Genomic DNA, 19,657 nt, shown 5'->3' on the forward strand with positions numbered 1-19,657 from the left:
CATGTCTGCTCTTCATATGACTCTGCGGTTTCACCGGCTTCGTGACCGTTGGATGTTGTCAGGGCTCCCTGTATAGAGGTCTTCGGCTATTCAACAGAGATTTTTTTTCTTTGTTCTGTACGATGCTCCCGTCCTAAATGGCCGGGGTCCCAGCAGCCGTTGGGCCGTAGAATATGTCTGACCATCAGACAGTCTTATTTGGCGGTTGCTTGAGAGCCTTCGTTTTCCATTTCGGCACACTCCATGCGCTCTGGGGGACCTTCGGGGGCAGCCGCCCACGGGGTTGCCGTGAATGCTTTATGTTGCGATGCCGCTTAGTCGGGACATCGTACATTTGTCACGTTTTTACGGATTTTACATTTTTGCGGCCTCTGTGTCTCAGTTTGGCCGAGCGGTTTTGCAGGACTCTCGGCGCTCTCCCTCCCGTCTTGGGAGCTCTGGGACATCCCCATTGTATCTGCACTCCAGTGGCCCCTAGTGGATGAAGGAGAAATCAGGATTTTGGTACTTACCGATAAATCCCTTTCTCCGATTCCACAGGGGCCACTGGACGCCCACCCAGCGCTGTTTCCTCCTTCTACACCTACCGGGTTGCAGGTCACTGTGTGACTGCACGTTTTGTTCCTATTACCCTATCACTAGGTTTCCAGGTTTCCTGGGTATTATCTTTTTTTAGTTGGCTTAGCGAACCTCCTCTACTATTACGTTGGTCTTTTACAGCTCTCCTCGGGCACAGTTTTGACTAGACTGGCTTGGAGGGGGGACATAGTAGGGGAGGAGCTAGTCACATGGTTATACATTTAAAGTGCCAGCTCCGAGTTACTGCCTACTATATCCCCCATTGTATCTGCACTCCAGTGGCCCATGTGGAATCGGAGAAAGGGATTTATCGGTAAGTACCAAAATCCTGATTTTATGAACACCTAATGACTGGTTGCTTTTCTCTTTGCTACATCACCAAATTACTTGAATGTTTAGAATTTATGAATACTCAACTAATTATTTGTAGTTTTTTGTGGGGTTTTTTACCCAAAGCTTCTTGTAGCCTAATTCTTCGGGACGTTTCTTCATACTCTTAGAAATGTATTGATTTTGATATAGTTGCCCATATCATATTATTACATGCCGTCTATGATCAGCTATTTCTTTTCATCCTATTCACATATTGGTATCAAGTACAGCCTTCTTAGGACCTGATTCATTGAAGGGACAGCTTCACAGTTGTGTTATTATGTTGCATGTAAATCCTAAATTCCTTTTTGTCGTGATACTACATGTCAGTGTATACCTAACCCTAATTTCCAAAACCCTCACAATTAATCCTACTTCCCTAACACTAACATCCCAACCCTTGCCCTTAATCTGAACCCTGAGCCTAATATTCTAACACTAATACCCCAACCCAGTGGTTCTCAAAGCCTGTGCCTAGGTACCCTGGGGTGCCTCGGACACTTGCAATAGATGCCTTGGGTTGGTGGTCCAAGACCAAAACAAATCATTTATGGTCAAAGTGATAGGCAAAACCAGTGCTGGTGGCTAACAAACATAACATATATGGACAGTTAGAACCTCAACTATGTCCCACACCACATTAGTGACCCCAACAATGACGTATGAGCACAATTTACTTAATTTAATATATTTTTTTTAAATTGATCAATAAACTTTTGGACTAGGGGTGCTTTGAACAAATTATAATAGTCTAGGGCGCCGTGATTCAAGAAATTTTGGGAACCACTGGATTAAGCCCAAAGAATTGGTGCCCCTCTCTCCAGCAGAGTAGGACTTTAAACTTCTTTACTAAATGTGAAAGGCCAAAACGCCAGTGTCCGCAAAGAGGATGGCAGTGAAATGGGCTTTATACCTTCTCTTGATATGATAATAAATTTAAAACAGTAAGACTTACATGACCAGTACTAAATCTATAATAAAAAGCATATTGTTTAATCCCATTGGTTGCATTATGTTGTTTCTTTGATCAAAAGTGCAAGAAAAACACTAGTGAGGAATATTTGCAAGGGAGGTCAACAGCTGGCAACTGGTGAAGGTGCTTGCCAAAACCAATTATTAAAAATGCACCACTATGCCGAGGCCTGTAGCAGTACCTACCTATTGAGAATACAAAACATATTTATTATTCTGGGAATCTTACAAGTTACATTGGAAACCTAGGATTTGCCAGCAGATAATAACCATTTGGTCCATCTAGTCACCCTTTTTAGGGTACGGTTGTAAGGATTAGTGGTTACAGTTTGATTAGGGGTTAGGACAGTGGTTTCCAAACTTCTCTGAATCACGGTGCCCTAGAGTATCAGAATTATTTTTTTTCATGGCAACCTTAGGCCAAAAGTTCCTTACTGAGAAATTAAGAAAAAAATAAATTACGTAAATTGTGTTTATATGTCATCCTTAGGTTCAGTGATGTGATGATGGGCAAGATTTGCTTCTGTTTGTCCACATATTTTATGATTGGCAGTCACAAGCATTGGCTTTGCCAGTCACATTGACCATAAGTAATTTGAATTAGTCCTTGACCACCAAACAAGGTAACCCTGCTAGTGTCCCGAGGCGCCACTGGTGTATGCCACTCAATGTTTTATGTCATTCAAAAAACAAACAAACGCCTTAATAGTTACAAGATGAAGCATCCACATTTATTCTTTTTCTTATTTTAAAACGTAAAACCTGTTTTCTGCTGCGTGGTACACTGAGCTCCACAAGGATTAACATTGGGGTGTAGAGTAGGATCTTGATCCGAGGCACCAACAGGCTCAAAGCTTTGACTGTTCCCAAGATGCACAGCGCCGCCGTCTAACCCCACCTCTGTGCACAGGAACTCCGTTTGTAAATTGGTGCCATGCAGTAAGCAGGCAATCCAACAGGGGGGCTGCTCCTGCAGCCCATATTATAAGCTGATTTCAGAAGAAAAGAAGAAATCTGAAGCATCAGTCAGTGTCTGTGGGGTCAGAATATGCACCATCCTCCTCAGAGGATGTGTCCGGGACAGCGGTGGATTGTGAGGATGTAGCGGCCCGTTCTTGTCCCTTATTTGATTGAGGCTATTAGGTTCATTCTTCAGGTCTCTGATGAACCTGAGCCTGCGACTGTCTCTAAAAATCCGGACAGATTTAAACGTAAGAAGGTGGTTAAACAAGTTAGTTTTACCTCATTCTCAACACCTGGCTGACATACGTCAGGAATCATGGGAAAATCCGGGAACAAAATTCACACCGCATAAGAGACTGTTGGCTCGCTATCCTCTCTGCGGAGCTATGAGAATTGAGAAACTCCTCCGCCTGTAGATTCTCATGTGGCACGCATGGTAGTTTCCTCAGCTCTGCCAGTAACTACCGTCACACCTCTGAAGGAACCGACGGATAGACGTGTGGAGGGTTGTTTGAAAGCGATTTACACCCTAACGGGGGCTGTGCATAGACCAACCATTGCAGCAACATGGGCTGTTGAGGTGTGGGCTCAGGAGCTGGAGGCAGAGCTGCCTTCCAACACTTCTGAGCATGCTCGACAAGGTCTCTCATATATTGCCACGGCTTCCCTGTACCCTAAGGAGGCGGCTTCTGATGCCGGGGTACTGGCGGCCAAGGCTGCCACTACGTCCATCTTGGCTCAACGTATCCTTTGGTTGAGATCCTGGTCGGTGGATATGGATCTAAGAAAACCCTGGAGGCGCTTCTTTTCAAGGGAGACATTCTTTTTGGCGAAGACCTAAATAAGATTGTGGCTGATCTGGCTACTGCTAAAACAGCTTGCCTACCTAGTACGGCTCCTTCCGCACAGAAGGCTAAAAATAAGATTTTAAACCTACCGGTAAATCTTTTTCTCGTAGTCCGTAGAGGATGCTGGGACTCCGTAAGGACCATGGGGAATAGAAGGGCTCCGCAGGAGACATGGGCACTTTAAGAAAGAACTGAACTCTGGGTGTGCACCGGCTCCTCCCTCTATGCCCCTCCTCCAGACCTCAGTTAGAGAAACTGTGCCCAGAGGAGATGGACAATACGAGGAAAGGATTTTGATAATCTAAGGGCAAGATTCATACCAGCCACACCAATCACACTGTATAACTTGTGATAAACTACCCAGTTAACAGTATGAACAAACAATATAGTCTCGGCCAAACCGATGAAGCTACAACATAACCCTTATGTAAGCAATAACTATATACAAGTCTTGCAGAAGTAGTCTGCACTTGGGACGGGCGCCCAGCATCCTCTACGGACTACGAGAAAAAGATTTACCGGTAGGTTTAAAATCTTATTTTCTCTAACGTCCTAGAGGATGCTGGGACTCCGTAAGGACCATGGGGATTATACCAAAGCTCCCAAACGGGCGGGAGAGTGCGGATGACTCTGCAGCACCGAATTGAGCAAACAGGAGGTCCTCCTCAGCCAGGGTATCAAACTTATAGAACTTTGCAAAGGTATTTGACCCCGACCAAGTAGCAGCTCGGCACAGCTGTAGTGCCGAGACCCCTCGGGCAGCCGCCCAAGAAGAGCCCACCTTCCTAGTGGAATGGGCCTTAACCGATTTAGGTAACTGCAATCCTGCCGTAGAATGCGCCTGCTGAATCGTGTTTCAGATCCAGCGAGCAATAGTCTGCTTTGAAGCAGGGCCGCCAACCTTGTTGGCTGCATACAGGACAAACAGTGCTTCTGTTTTTCAGATCCTAGCCGTTCTGGCCACGTAAATTTTCAAAGCCCAGACCACATCAAGGGACTCTGAATCCTCCAAGTCACACGTAGCCACAGGCACGACAATAGGTTGGTTCATATGAAAGGATGAGACCACCTTAGGCAGGAATTGAGGACAGGTACGCAATTTCGCTCTGTCCATATGGAAAATCAGATAGGGGCTTTTAGGTGATAAAGCCGCCAATTCCGAAACTCGCCTAGCCGAAGCCAAGGCTACCAACATGACCACCTTCCAGGTGAGATATTTCAACTCCACTGTCTGAAGTGGTTCAAACCAATGTGACTGAAGGAACCGTAACACCACGTTAAGGTCCCAAGGCGCCACCGGCGGTACAAAAGGAGGCTGAATATGCAGTACTCCCTTCACAAATGTTTGTACTTCAGGAAGAGAAGCCAACTCTTTTTGGAAGAAAATGGATAAGGCCGAAATTTGAACCTTTATCGATCCTAATTTCAGGCCCAAGTTCACTCCAGTTTGAAGGAGGTGAAGCAGACGGCCCAAAAGGAATTCCTCCGTAGGAGCATTCCTGGCCTCACACCAGGAAACATATTTTCGCCATATTCGGTGATAATGTTTCGATGTCACTTCCTTCCTAGCCTTAATTAGGGTAGGAATGACCTCCTCCGGAATACCCTTTTCCGCTAGGATCCTGCGTTCAACCGCCATGCCGTCAAACGCAGCTGCGGTAAGTCTTGGTACAGACAGGGCCCCTGCTGCAACAGGTCCTGTCTTAGAGGAAGAGGCCACGGATTCTCTGTGAGCATTTCCTGCAGATCTGGATACCAGGTCCTCCGTGGCCAATCTGGAACAATGAGAATTGTTCTCACTCCTCTTTTTCTTATTATCCTCAACACCTTGGGTATGAGAGGAAGAGGAGTAAACACATAGACCGACTGGAACACCCATGGTGTCACTAGGGCGTCCACAGCTACTGCCTTAGGGTCTCTTGACCTGGCGCAATAACTCTGCGGCTTTGTGTTGAGGCGGGACGCCATCATGTCTATCAGTGGCAGTCTCCACCGAATTGCAATCTGTGCTAAGACTTCCTGATGAAGTCCCCACTCCAGGACGTAGGTCGTGTCCGCTGAGGAAGTCTGCTTCCCAGTCGTCCACTCCCGGAATGAACACTGCTGACAGTGCGCTTACATGATTCTCCGCCCAGCGAAGAATTCTGGTGGCTTCCGCCATCGCCACTCTGCTCCTTGTGCCGCCTTGGCGGTTTACATGAGCTACTGCGGTGACGTTTGACTGGATCAGAACCGGTTGGTCGCGAAGTAGGGTCTCCGCCTGACGTAGGGCGTTGTATATGGCCCTTAGTGCCAAGATGTGAAGACGAGCCTCTTGACTTGACCACATTTTTTTTTTCCCCTGTGTGACTGCTCCCCAACCTCGGAGGCTCGCGTCCGTGGTCACCAGGATCCAGTCCTCAATGCCGAACCTGCGGCCCTATAGAAGGTGAGCACCCTGCAACGACCACAGGAGAGATACCCTGGCCCTGGGGGAGAGGGTGATCAACTGATGAATCTGTAGATTTGACCCGGACCACTTGTCCAGTAGGTCCCATTTGAAAGTCCTCGCATGGAATCTGCCGAAGGCAATGATTTTCCCCGGACTCTGGTGCAGTGATGCCCTGACACCTGTCTTGGTTTCAATAAGTTCCTGACCAGAGTCATGAGTTCCTGGGCCTTCTCTATCTGAAGGTAAACCCCTTTCTGGTCCGTATCCAGAATCATACCCAAGAAGGGCAGACTAGTCATAGGAACCAACTGTGACTTCGGGATATTGAGAATCCAGCCGTGTTGCTGTGACACCTTCAGCGAAAGTGACACGCTGTTCAACAACTACTCTATTGATCTCGCCCTTATAGGAGATCGTCCAAGTATGGGATAACTGTGACTCCTTGCTTGCGTAGGAGCACCATCATTTCCGCCAATTACCCTGAAATTGGTAATGACAATACTGTACCGCAATTCTCAGGTACGCCTGATGGGGTGAATAAATGGGAACATGAAGGTATGCAGCCTTTATGTCTAGATACACCATCAAATCCCCCCTTTCCAGGCTGGCCATGATCGCTCTGAGCGACTCCACTTTAAATTTGAACCTTTTCCAGTATAGGTTCAGAGATTTTAATTTTAAATAGGTCTGACCGAACCGTACGGATTCGGGACTACAGCCAAGGTTGAGTAATATCCCCTTCCTTGTTGTAGGAGGGGAACCTTGAGCACCACCTGTTGGAGAGAAGCCGGTAGGTCCGATAAGGAAAACCGGCGAGGAGGCACCTTTCGAATTCCTTTGTAACCCTGAGAGCAATTTTTATTGCCCCGGGATCCACCTGTGAGTGAACTCAGATGTGGCTGAAGAGTCAAAGACGTGCACCCCCTGGGACGGACTCCCTTAGCGGAGCTCCCGCGTCATGTGGTGGATGTAGTAGAGGCCGGGGAGGACTTCTGTTCCTGGGAACTAGCTGTGCCCTGTGCCCTTACCTCTGGTAAGAAAGGATGCTCCTCATACTTTCTTGTTGTTCTGCGACCGAAAGGACTGCATTTGATAATGTCTTGCTTTCTTAGTCTGTGAGGGAATATAAGGCAAAAGATCAGAATTACCAGCTATAGCTGTGGAGACCAGGTCCGAGAGCCCTTCTTCACACAATTCCTCAGCCTTGTAAGGTAAACCCTCCATATGCCTCTTTTAGTCGGCATCACCTGTCCATTGCATGTTCCACAGGACACGACTAGCAGAAATCGACATAGCGTTGACTCTAGAACCCAGTAGACTAACATCTCTTTGGGCATGTCTACATACATACATACATACATACATACATACATACATACATACATACATACATATACACACACACACACACACACACATACATACACACACATACATACACACACACATACACACACACACATATACACACATACACATATACACATATACACACATACATACACACACACATACATACACACACACATACATACACACATACATACATACACACACACATACATACATACATACATACATACATACATACATACATACATACATATATACACACACACACATATATATACTAGGGACAATAACATGGCATCCTTATCTAGGGTTTCAATCTCCGCTGATAAGGTATCTGTCTACGCTGCTACAGCTCTATAAACCCATGCCGACACAAGCCGGTCTGAGTAGTGTACCAGAATGTGTGTAAATGGACTTCAAAGTACTTTTACTGCATGCTATCTGCAGGATCCCTGAGGATAGCTGTAAAGTCAGCGCTACCTTTTTGGGTAAACGTGTCAATGCCTTGTACACCCTAGGGGAAGATTTCCATCTTATCCTGGCCCCATTAGGGAAAGGATACTCCCTGAGAATTCTTTTTGGGAAGCTGCGGCTTCTTGTCTGGAGATTCCCGCTCTTTTTCTCCATGAGAGGAGGGAAACTTACCTCCACTTTCTTCCCCTTAAACATGTGTACCCTTGTGTCAGGGACAGATGAGTCATCAGTGATATGCAAAACATCTTTTATTACAATAATCATATGTTTAATACTTTTCTGCCAGTCTTGGCTGTACTTTGCATTATCGTAGTCGACACTGGAGTCAGACGCCGTGTCGATATCAGTGTCTATTATTTTGGATAGTGAGCGTTGTGAGACTCTGAAGGTCTCTGTGACATAGGGACAGACATGGGTAGATTCCCTGTCTGTTCTCTAATCTTTTGTAATAAATTCATCTTGGCACTTAATTTCATATATCCAATCAGGTGTCGGCATTGTCGACGGAGACACCACACACACACACACACACACACACACACACACACACACATTTGCTCCATCTCTTCCTTAGGAGAGCCTTTTACCGCAGACATGTCGACACGTACCGACACACTCCACACACACAGGGAATCTCTTATCTGAAGACAGGTTCCCCCCTAGGCCCTTTGGAGAGACAGAGAGTATGCCAACACACACCCCAGCGCTATATGACCCAGGAAAAAACACAGAATGTTTATCCAGTAGCGCTGCTGCAATATATAATCGCCAAATATGTGCCCCCCCTCTACTTTAAAACCCTCTTTCACCATGTGTCAAGCAGGGGAGAGTACGGGGAGCTTCCTCTCAGCGGTGCTGTGGAGAGAAAATGGCGCTGGTGAGTGCTGAGGGAGAAGCCCCGCCCCCTCGGCGGCGGGCTTCTGTCCCACTCAAACTTACTAAAATATGGCAGGGCTCTTTTATATACATGTACAGTGCCCACCTGTACATGTATATAGACTTTTGCCATAGGAGAGGTGTTTTATTGCTGCCCAGGGCGCCCCCCCCCCCCTGCGCCCTGCACCCTGCACCCTTACAGTGACTGGAGTGTGTGAGGTGTATGGGAGCAATGACGCACAGCTGCGGTGCTGTGCGTTACCTCAGTGAAGCACCGAAGGCTTCTGCCGCCTGAGACGTCTTCTGTCTTCGTTTCTTCTGGCTCTGTGAGGAGAACGGCGGCACGGCCCTGGGGTGAACGCCCAGGACGAACCTATGTTCACCCCCTCTGGAGCTAATGGTGTCCAGTAGCCGAGGTAGCAGAGCCTATTATTTAAGTAGGTCTGCTCCTCTCTCCTCAGTCCCTCGATGCAGGGAGCCTGTTGCCAGCATTGCTCCCTGAAAAAGAGAAAAAATCCTAACAAAAATGCTTTCTAAGCAGGAAACTCAGGAGAGCTCCCTGCAGTGCACCCATTCTCCTCTGGGCACAGTCTAAAACTAAAACTGAGGTCTGGAGGAGGGTCATAGAGGGAGGAGCCAGTGCACACCCAGAGTTCAGTTCTTTCTTAAAGTGCCCATGTCTCCTGCGGAGCCCGTCTATTCCCCATGGTCCTTACGGAGTCCCAGCATCCTCTAGGACGATAGAGAAAGTACTTTCCCTCGGCCCTTTCGTCCTCCAGGTAAAGCAAAAGGTCAGGCGTACCCAAAGCAAACTCGTGCTTCCAAACCTACCAAGCCCAGACCGAAGCGGTCCTTGGCTGCTTCCAAAGCTGACCAGCCTGCCGCATGACGGGGCGGGCCTCCCTCTGGGGGATCCCAGGGTGGGGGGCCGGCTTCTAGGTTTTGCCAAGGAATGGTTAAAGACCACTTCCGATGCCTGGGTAAGGGAAGTCGTCACTCGAGGTTACGCCGTACCCTTCAAGAACCGTCCCCCTCATCGATTTTGCCTGACAGACGTCCCTTTAGACCCGGTGAAGGCAAAGACTCTTCATTCGGTGGTACATTCCCTCCTGACCACAGGAGTGGTAGTACAGCCTCTGGCCCAGAAAGGCATGGGGTACTATTCACTGCTGTTTCTAGTCCCGAAACCACAACGGGTCCTCGTGGCCCATTCTCAATCTCAAGTCCTTGAACAAGTAGGTGAGGGTCTCCAAGTTTCGTATGGAAACTCTGCGCTCTATTGTCCTGGCCTTGGAGCCTGGGGACTATATGGTCTCCCTGGACATACAGGAGGCCTACCTGCATATTCCTATTGCAGTGTCTCATCAGCAGTACCTGAGGTTTTCGGTGGGCAACCTTCACTACCAATTTCGGGCATTACCTTTTGGTTTGACAACGGCTCTGCGAGTTTTCACCAAAGTCATGGCGGTAATGACGGCTGTACTCCGCCGTCAAGGGGTCAGGATCCTACCGTACTTGGACGATTTGTTGATCCTGACAAATTCCCCAGAACTTCTCCTGTGTCATCTAGATCTGACTTCCAGTTCATGAAAGCCCACGGGTGGCTAATCAACTGGAAGAAATCTTCCCTGGTTCCTGCTCGGAGCATGGTGCACCTGGGAGTGTTATTGGACACCCACAACCAGTGGTTGTTCTTGTCTCAGGAGAAAGTCCTGAAGCTTCAGGACAGGATTCAATGCTTCCTATCTCGCCCGCAAGTGTCGATACATTCAGCAATGCAAGAACTAGGTTTCATGGTGTCGGCTTTCGACATGGTGGCGTATGCTCAATTCTATTCTCGCCCTCTGCAGAAGTTATTTCTGGCCAAGTGGGACGGCCTGCCTCACCGGATCGGATCTCACATGATCTCCTTGTCTCCGGAGGTCCGCCTGTCACTGAGCTGGTGGCTTCGGGACCATTGATTGAGCAGGGCCGTCCCTTCTGGTTATCCAACTGGGTCCTGCTGACAACAGATGCCAGTCTGCGAGGTTGGGGCGCGGTGTTGGAACAGCACTAACTTTAGGGTCGGTGGACCGAGGAGGAGTCTCTACTCCTGATAAACATTTCTGGAACTGCGGTCTGTGTTCAATGCACTAACCCTGGCCCAGCATTTGATACAGAACAGACCTGTTCAAGTACAATCGGACAACGCCACCACGGTGGCGTACATCAATCATTAAGGCGGCACGGATTCTTCAGTGGGCAGAACGCCATCTGCCGGCCATATCCGCAGTATTCATTCCAGGGGTCCTAAACTGGGAAGCTGCCTTTCCGGCGTGTACGTCCTGACAACAGAGAGTGGAGCCTCCATCCAGAGGTGTTTCAACTTCTCGTGGACACGTGGGGCCTTCCAGATGTGGACCTGATGGCGTCTCGACACAATCACAAGGTTCTGGTCTTCGGAGCAAGGACAAGGGATCCTCAGGCGGCATTCGTGGACGCTCTGGCTATTCCATGGAACTTTTGGCTGCTGTATCTGTTCCCTCCGGTGTCACCCCTGCCCAGAGTAATACGGAAGTTCAAGCAAGAAGGAGGGAACCTACTTCTGATCGCACCAGCGTGGCCCAGACGGCACTGGTTCTCCGATCTACAGGGCCTCTCGCTAGATCGTCCCCTTCTACGACCAGACCTCCTCGTTCAGGGCCCTTGTGTTTACCAGGACTTGGCCCGTCTGGCTTTGACGGCGTGGCTCTTGAAGCTTCCGTCTTGAGGGCCAAGGGTTTTTCTGAGGCGGTCGTTCCAACTATGTTGAAGGCCCGTAAGCCGGCTTCTGCTCGGATTTACCATAGGGCCTGGAATGCTTACTTTACTTTGTGCGCGTCTCACAATCATGACGTTTTCAAGTTTAGTACGGCCAAACTGTTGGCCTTCCTAAAACAGGGCCTGGATTTAGGCCTTCGTCTGGCCTCCCTCAAGGTTCACATTTCTGCCTTGTCGGTTTGGTTTCAGAGAAAGATTGCTGCCCTTACTGATGTTCATGCCTTCACTCAGGGCGTATTGCGGATTCAGCCTCCTTATGTGCCACCAGTGGCCCCTTGGGATCTGTCTGTGGTTCTGGAGGCCTTGCAAGAGTCTCCGTTTGAACCTCTTGTATCTGCAGACCTTAAATGGCTTTCCCTTAAGGTTTTGTTTTTGCTGGCTATCGCTTCAGCTAGAAGGGTCTCGGACTTAGGTGCCTTATCCTGTAAGTCCCCCGATCTGATTTTTCACCGTGACCGGGTGGTTCTTGGAACGCGTCCGGGTTATTTACCTAAAGTGGTCTCTTCCTTCTATCTTAATCAGGAGATTGTGTTTCCGGCCTTTACTTCTCCTGTGGCGTCATCTAAAGAGCGGCCTTTGGATGTGGTACGGGTTCTCCGTATCTATGTGAAGAGCACCTCCTCCATTCGGAAATTTGATTCTCTTTTTGTTCTATTTGGTTTTCACAAACGTGGCTGGCCTGCTAATAAGCAGACTTTGGCCAGATGGATTAGAATGGTGAGTGCACATGCTTATGTACAGGCTAGCCTTCCAGCTCCTGCTACCATTAAAGCCCATTATACTCTGTCGGTAGGACCTTCTTGGGCGGCCCACCGTGGTGCGACCCTTGAACAATTGTGCAAGGTGGCTACGTGGTCCTCAGTGAACACGTTCATAAGGTTCTATACCTTCGATACATCCGCCTCCCGGGATGCTTCCTTTGGACGCCGGGTTCTTGTGCCCGCTACAGTGTGTCCCCTCCCATAAGGAACTGCTTTAAGACATCCCCGATGTTAATTCTTGTGGAGCCCAGTGAACCCCGCAGCAGAAAACGAGATTTATGGTAAGAACTTACCTTTTGTTAAATCTCTTTCTGCGAGGTACACTGGGCTCCACAAGGCGCCCACCCTGAAGCACTTGGCTTCTTTGGGTTGGTATGGCATTAGCCGCTGACACCCTCTCCTGTGGTGAGTGTGTGGTGTAATTGGCTATGAGCGATTGTCGTCTCTGGTACCTGCTACTGCATTGGACTGGTTAACGAAACTGAGCTCCTGTGCACGGAGGCAGGGTTATAGAGGAGTCGGTGCTGTGCATCTTGTGAACAGTCAAAGCTTTGAGCCTGTTGGTGCCTCGGATCAAGATCCTACTCTACACACCAATGTTAATCCATGTGGAGCCCAGTGTACCTCGCAGAAAGATTTAACAACGGTAAGTTCTTACCATAAATCTCGCTTTTCAGAATAAAATTATTGGTTTTCTGCTACATCGCAAAGTACATGAAGTTAGGAATAATTAAAACCCCAAAAATTCTCTTTCAGTGTTTTTATTTATTTTATTTTTTTGTTTTAAAGCGTTTTAATACTTAAAATATTGATACTCGGGGATAAAAACTGTTTAACTCTGTGGTTCCCAAATGCGGTCCTAAAGGCACCCCAACAGTCCACGTTTTAAGAATATCCATGCTTAGGCACAGGTGACTTAACTAGTACCTCAGTCAGTTTTGATTATATCATCTGTGCATAAGCAGGGTTATACCTAAAACCTGGACTGTTGGAGTGCCTTGAGGACTGTGTTTGAAAACCACTGGTGTAACTAATGCTCACATTAAAATAAGTTGTTTTTTTTCTGGATTCCTCATGAAATACGTACCAGTGGTAAACGTAAAAATCAAAGACAACAAATCGCTCTTTCTCAACGGTATGATGCACCTCACTGCAATAGTGAGGGTGTTTGACCATGAATGATAGTCACTTATGAAACTCAGTTCAAACGGAAAAATGCAGTCGCATCCAGTTTTGGTAATTAATAAAATATAGGGTATGTTGTCACCTATGATACTCCGTTTTCTTCCAAATGAGCATGTACAGCCCTATCCAGTGGTGTAAAAGTTTTTCTCTCAAGACAATATGCCAACGATTCCTTTATCTGGTTCCAATAAGTAATTGTTTTCAGCACCTTATTCCCCACCATGTCAAATGCACCTCAAGTTAAATAACAAAGGGGGAAAAACCTAGTGTAAAGCCATAAAATGTATTGAATGAGCAAACAATCACTTGAATCATACATAGGTAATAAATAGCTCGGTACAACAAGTGACCTTTTAAGAAAGGCACATAATCCAACATATCGGGGAATTTGATTGCTCCCAATAATTGCTTGCAAAATTGGAGCAGGTTGGTTATATGGCATGGTTGTAGTGGTGTGGAATGACCCAGAAGCAAAGTCTACGAGGACTCTGGGTTCTCTTGAAGGAATTTATCGGTGTATCTCACTTTTCTGCCTATGCCCTCTACAGGTGTGGAAGAAAAAGTTGTCTGCCGCATGTGAGAGTGGTGATGCCGCAGAGATAAAGAGGTGTAAGAACATGGAAATTTTGTATGAATCTCTGCAACTGGCTCACAAGTGTATTCTAAACTCCTTCTATGGCTATGTAATGCGCAAGGGGTATGTACAAAGATTGCAAACAATGCTCCTTTAGAGAATTTTTACATTTGAGTTGTTCACAAATAAGCAGTGTGCGCAGTGGTGGTGTTTGAGAGCCGTGGAGGAGTTTTTAGGATTGATTTATTTTATACACAACAAATGTATAGCTGTGGTGCAAGTTTTTACACAATCACTATTCCATGCTTCAAAAATGTCACACATTGTAGTTCTACTTTTACACCTTGTTGCTTTTTTGCTAGTGTGTGATGTAATATGGATTTTATATAGTAAAGATACACGACTTTTTCATATGTAATAGTTAGGGAATCTTAATGTTTTTATATTTAATTTGAAACCTAAACATTGGTGAAAAATAGACACCTGCCTGCCAAGCAGCCTACACATGACTACATAACAGGACATTGGCTCGGGATATATATATTTCCCACAACAAAGTTCTTATGACTGTATTGGAAATATTATTTCAAAATCTGTGCATAATGCAGCAGGTATGGGGTATGACTAATTTGCACTTCCAGCGCTTAGTAAATAGCAAAACGAATACTTGATCCTCTTTAGTCAGTGTAGTGGGTTAAAGTATTGATCACTTCCTTCCTCTCACAGAGCTCGTTGGTATTCGATGGAGATGGCTGGCATTGTGTGCTATACGGGAGCCAATATTATCACCCAGGCCAGAGAGCTCATTGAGCAGATAGGGTGAGTAATGCAAAACATTATTGCTGGGCACATATGTATGGTTTTAGCTTTTTTATAACAGAGCTGTCATTTGCTGGGTAGTTAGCAGCTCTGCCTGCTTTTTCTGTGGATTTAAACAAATGATAAAGCCTAACCACGTCTGTGATAAACTGCCATAGCCCGTCCATTATCCCAGAATCTACCATAAGAAAAAAGGCCGCTGCGCTAACTCCCTCTAAGTGCAGATGTTTGTGTATAATGCTTAAACATCAAGATGTAAAAATCCCCTGCGTCCAATTCACACCCCACACTTTTTGGAGTAATTACTTATTGAATAAGATTCGTTAGTTTAGTGCTCGGGTATAAGCTGAGCTTGACTAATATTTTTTGTGCTAAAACAATTACAAAAAAAGGATTTGAATGGTTTTAAGTTTGTTCCATGCTATGTGAAATGGGTTGAGGTTTTGTAATATGTCTTTGTCTTAGGTAGTGTCATAATAGCTCATTAGTCTTCCTCCTGCATCTTACTATTAGTCTAGAGAGGAATCCGACCTGTATCTTTAGCCATGTTCTCAAACCGTTCTAGTGACCAGGGATTTTCAACTGCAGTTTTCATTTACCACCAACCAGTCATGTTTTGTGGGTTTCTTTTATTCTTGCACAGGTGACTTAATATATTTTGCTTTGTAATTATCCACTTACTTCCGTAGACTGAAGTTCTCAAAACATATTTGAAGGTAGAGGTTGAGAACCATTGCTGGTACCATCTCACTATTTACTTTGCATTAAAGGGGACCTTTAATTTCTCTAAAATTGTAATCTTTGATTTCCTCAAATAAAGTGTGGATTGTTTGTTTACAGCCATTATTATTCTATCTTTAGTTTTAAAATAGCGGAGGTTTACATAACTTGTCTTGGATGATCTGATTCTTTTGGCTTGGATTAGAGCACCCTCTTGGCTCTTTATTCAGTTTGGGACAGTATATAGGAATAGTTTATCTTACTTCTCAGTGTTGTTAGGGTCAATTGAATTTAAAACGTTAAGGATCCTGAAATTATTTCTTTTTCCCCGTTCTCATGATCCTCATTGTTATCTCTTAGGTCAGTAGTTCTCAAACGGTGTGCCTAGGCACCCTAGGGTGCTTCGGGGTACTTGTAGGTGTGCCCAGGGTTGCTGGTCCTGGACTAATTCTAATTATTTACGGACAATGTAGTAGACAAAGCCAGTGCTTGTGGCTTCCAGTCATACAATATGTGAACAAACATAAGTTTACACAATTTACTGAATTTATTTATATTTTTTTTCTGAATTTCTGAATAAGAGACTTTTGGGCCTAGGTGTGCAGTGAAAAAAATTCTGATAATTAAGGGCGCCGTGACTCAAAAAAGTTTGGGAACCACTGTGTTAGGTATTTGTTTCCCCGGTGTTGGAAGTCTGTCCCGTGCATAGTCGTTAAAATGTTGGCATCCATTTTGAATGTTTGAATATATATGATTTGTTTTCTGAAGTTCTAGTGTAAATCGGCTCTTCAGGTACCCTATCATGGCCTGAATGTTGCTTGTCTGGCATGAGTTTTTCCTTTGTGATTAAGTTGGTGCATTTTTTTTTTTAATTCTAGGGAAGTGTTTCCTGTTTGATGTTAATATAGCATATTGGGAGTGCTTGTAAAGTTAGTCTATATAGCATTTTCACTTGTATCCTTGACCAGTAGCTGGACAGGGCTGACCAGTCAGAAAATGTCAGCTTGCGTTTTTACCACTAAGGGACCGCATAAATGGTCATCATTATTAACTATATTAAAGATTAAATAGACACTTTGAGACCTGTTATTCCCCACAATTTTGACCTGATAACCATCATTTCTTATCGCTGTGTATCTTTCAATAAGAAATTAGTATTTATTTTTCAAGCCTCTTTCTACAACAGTGACTGAAAACCTATCCTTGTTAAGCGTGAAAAGCAAAGTGATAACACAATCTCTTTACTTCTGGGTTTGGTCCCAGTTTGCTTAACACATATGCAAGGACATTTTTTTGGGCTTGTGGAAAGCAATCCCTTGTATTCCTCTGTAAAAATTAGAGAAAATATAGCCTCTAAGTAACAGTGACTAATGGCGTCTAAAGATTGCTTTGGCAGTCATGGCTAAGCTTTACATAGCTTTGTGAATTGGACATTTTCGTTGTCCCGTTTGACTGCTGTGGAGACTGCTACTGTGATAAAAAAACAGAGGAACCTCTGCTGCAGTGTCTTCTTGTTAAATAGCCCGTATACTTTAAATATCGTGGAAATTCTCCAAGAATAAACGGAGGATTGACCTCAAAAAGTGTTTATCAAATAGACCTTAAGGGTGGTATTCAATTCTTTTTCACTCCCTTCCACACCTGTTTTGTTTCTGCTGACAGGCGTGGTATAATATCAACTCGCTAACCCCACAGTAGCGAGGGCACCAAACCTGTTACGCAACTAAACCTGATTACTATGGGTGCAATATGCGCGATAACTGGGATCACTTTAGAAAGGAGGTTGAGCGTAATATATCATTTGAATACCGCCCTAAGTGTCCAATTGCAGATGCAAAGTTTACCTTCTGTATTGAAAAGGATTTTGATTTAAAAAGGAGTGTTCGTTTAAAGCAATAAGGTGACTATTGGTCACCAACACATAATGTGACTAGTAGACTTGGATTGGATGTCGCAGCAGGTCTCTTGCTTTAGGTTTTTGGGCTTTGGGGGTAATTCAGATAGTTGCCGCCTACAGGGGGTGGGTATTGGCTCTGTGCAAATGTGCGTTCACATTTGTAGCAGAGCTGCACAAACATCAGTTTGTGCAGTCTCTGCTCAACCCAGGACTTACTCTGCCGCTGCGTTTTGATCCTGGTGGTCTGGGCCGAAGCTGACGTCAGACACCCTCCCTGAAAATGCCTGGCCCGTCCTGCGTTTTTCCGGACACTTCTGTAAAACTCTACCTGTCAATCACCTTGTGATCGCTTTTTTCGCACCATCCTGATCGCCCGCTGAGCAAAAATGCACTGCAGCGATCAGGTCTGATTTACCCCCTTGTTTGCACTGGAGCGGGGTACCATGGGTCTGTGACCAGGCGTCTCGCATTCTGGTGCAGTGCACTCTTCTCTCTTAGTAAGAAGGAATGTACTTGATAAATGCTAAAACCTAGTTGCTATAGGCAGCATCTCCACTTGTCATCTTTAGAAGGTTTGATAGCCCCTCCCCTTAAGTGTACTGCATGACACAGATTTAACTGATATCTATGTGCACATTGCTTAAGAAAGTTAACTATCTGAGTAAAACAGAATTTTTTTTTTTTTTTTTTTTAATTAGTGGGGAGCTATTCATTCCTGTATTGTGTACTTTTATATACTGGAAATTAAGATCAGCCTTTTCTATAACACACTTTCTCTTCACTCAGGAGGCCACTGGAGCTAGACACAGATGGGATATGGTGTGTTCTTCCAAACAGCTTCCCTGAGAACTTTGTTATTAAATCCACCAACGCCAAAAAGCCAAAAGTGACCATATCCTACCCTGGAGCTATGCTCAATATCTTGGTGAAGGTAAGAGAGAAGTGTTATGTAGTGTGTCAGGCTAACATGCCAAAGACCACTTTTATTTATTTTTAAATTCTTCTACATTCTCTTGCCATGTTTTCAGGAAGGATTTACAAACCACCAGTACCAGGAACTAAGTGACCCATCTACACTAACTTATATTACTCGCTCGGAAAACAGCATCTTCTTTGAAGTTGATGGGCCATATTTAGCCATGATCCTTCCAGCATCTAAAGAAGAGGGAAAAAAGCTGAAGAAAAGGTTGGTGAATTTATAAGTTTTTTTGTTTTAGAAATGTAATTTTACACACACTCCACACCAAGCATTTGACAAATGGCACACGGATACTAGTGCTGCTGTTCTTTCTGTAGTTTCACCAGGTGACTTAACCTTGAACAGGGGGAACAGAAGGGCTTACTCATGTAGCCTATGTAATAACAAATAGTATGCTTCTTTATTCCTTTAGCTTGTTGCAGTCACGCCATTATATAGTTTAATTGAGCAAGACTTACTTAATTGTTTATAATCCTTACTACTGTTTTTCTATTTGCTTTTGACAATCTTTTGGGCTTTCTGTTTTTCAGGTATGCAGTGTTTAATGAGGATGGCTCCCTTGCTGAGCTCAAGGGATTTGAGGTGAAACGGCGTGGAGAGCTTCAACTGATCAAGATCTTCCAGTCCTCTGTGTTTGAGGCGTTCCTGAAAGGCAGTACCCTGGAAGAGGTCTATGCATCTGTGGCTAAAGTGGCAGATTACTGGCTGGATGTACTTTTCAGCAAGGTAATGGAAGACAACAGGCTTGAATGTGATAGTCGCTAATTTCATGTACACTACATTTATATAACCTTTCATGGAATACCAGAGGCTGTGTCTTGGGTCCTCAAATGCCCTATGTGTAGATCCATTAGTGTTAAAAGCTCACGGATGACTCTAGAAGCTCGATCCAGATAGCTGCAATTTATATATGGTTGCTAGTAAGTGTGCTTGTATGCTTTTCTTATGGTACCGCCAGGTTTGCCAATTTTTGTCTGCAGCCTTGTAGCTCTACGTACAAAAATCCATAAATCTGGGGCAAGATAGGGCCACGATGAGTTAAGTGTGTTGAGCCC

General features: G+C 45.4%; 1 protein-coding gene across 1 annotated transcript in view; it reads left to right on the forward strand.

The window, feature by feature from the left end:
• The window catches only part of POLE (DNA polymerase epsilon, catalytic subunit), a 335,686-nt gene that overhangs the window by 182,832 nt on the left and 133,197 nt on the right, over nucleotides 1-19,657 (forward strand). The window contains exons 21-25 of the mRNA XM_063913394.1: nucleotides 14,162-14,310; nucleotides 14,914-15,006; nucleotides 18,410-18,554; nucleotides 18,652-18,809; nucleotides 19,133-19,328. Of these exons, the coding sequence (XP_063769464.1) occupies nucleotides 14,162-14,310; nucleotides 14,914-15,006; nucleotides 18,410-18,554; nucleotides 18,652-18,809; nucleotides 19,133-19,328 (741 nt within the window). The remainder of the gene's footprint in view (nucleotides 1-14,161; nucleotides 14,311-14,913; nucleotides 15,007-18,409; nucleotides 18,555-18,651; nucleotides 18,810-19,132; nucleotides 19,329-19,657) is intronic.

The sequence above is a fragment of the Pseudophryne corroboree genome, chromosome 1 (genome assembly GCF_028390025.1).
Source record: "Pseudophryne corroboree isolate aPseCor3 chromosome 1, aPseCor3.hap2, whole genome shotgun sequence".
Classification (NCBI taxonomy): domain Eukaryota; kingdom Metazoa; phylum Chordata; class Amphibia; order Anura; family Myobatrachidae; genus Pseudophryne; species Pseudophryne corroboree.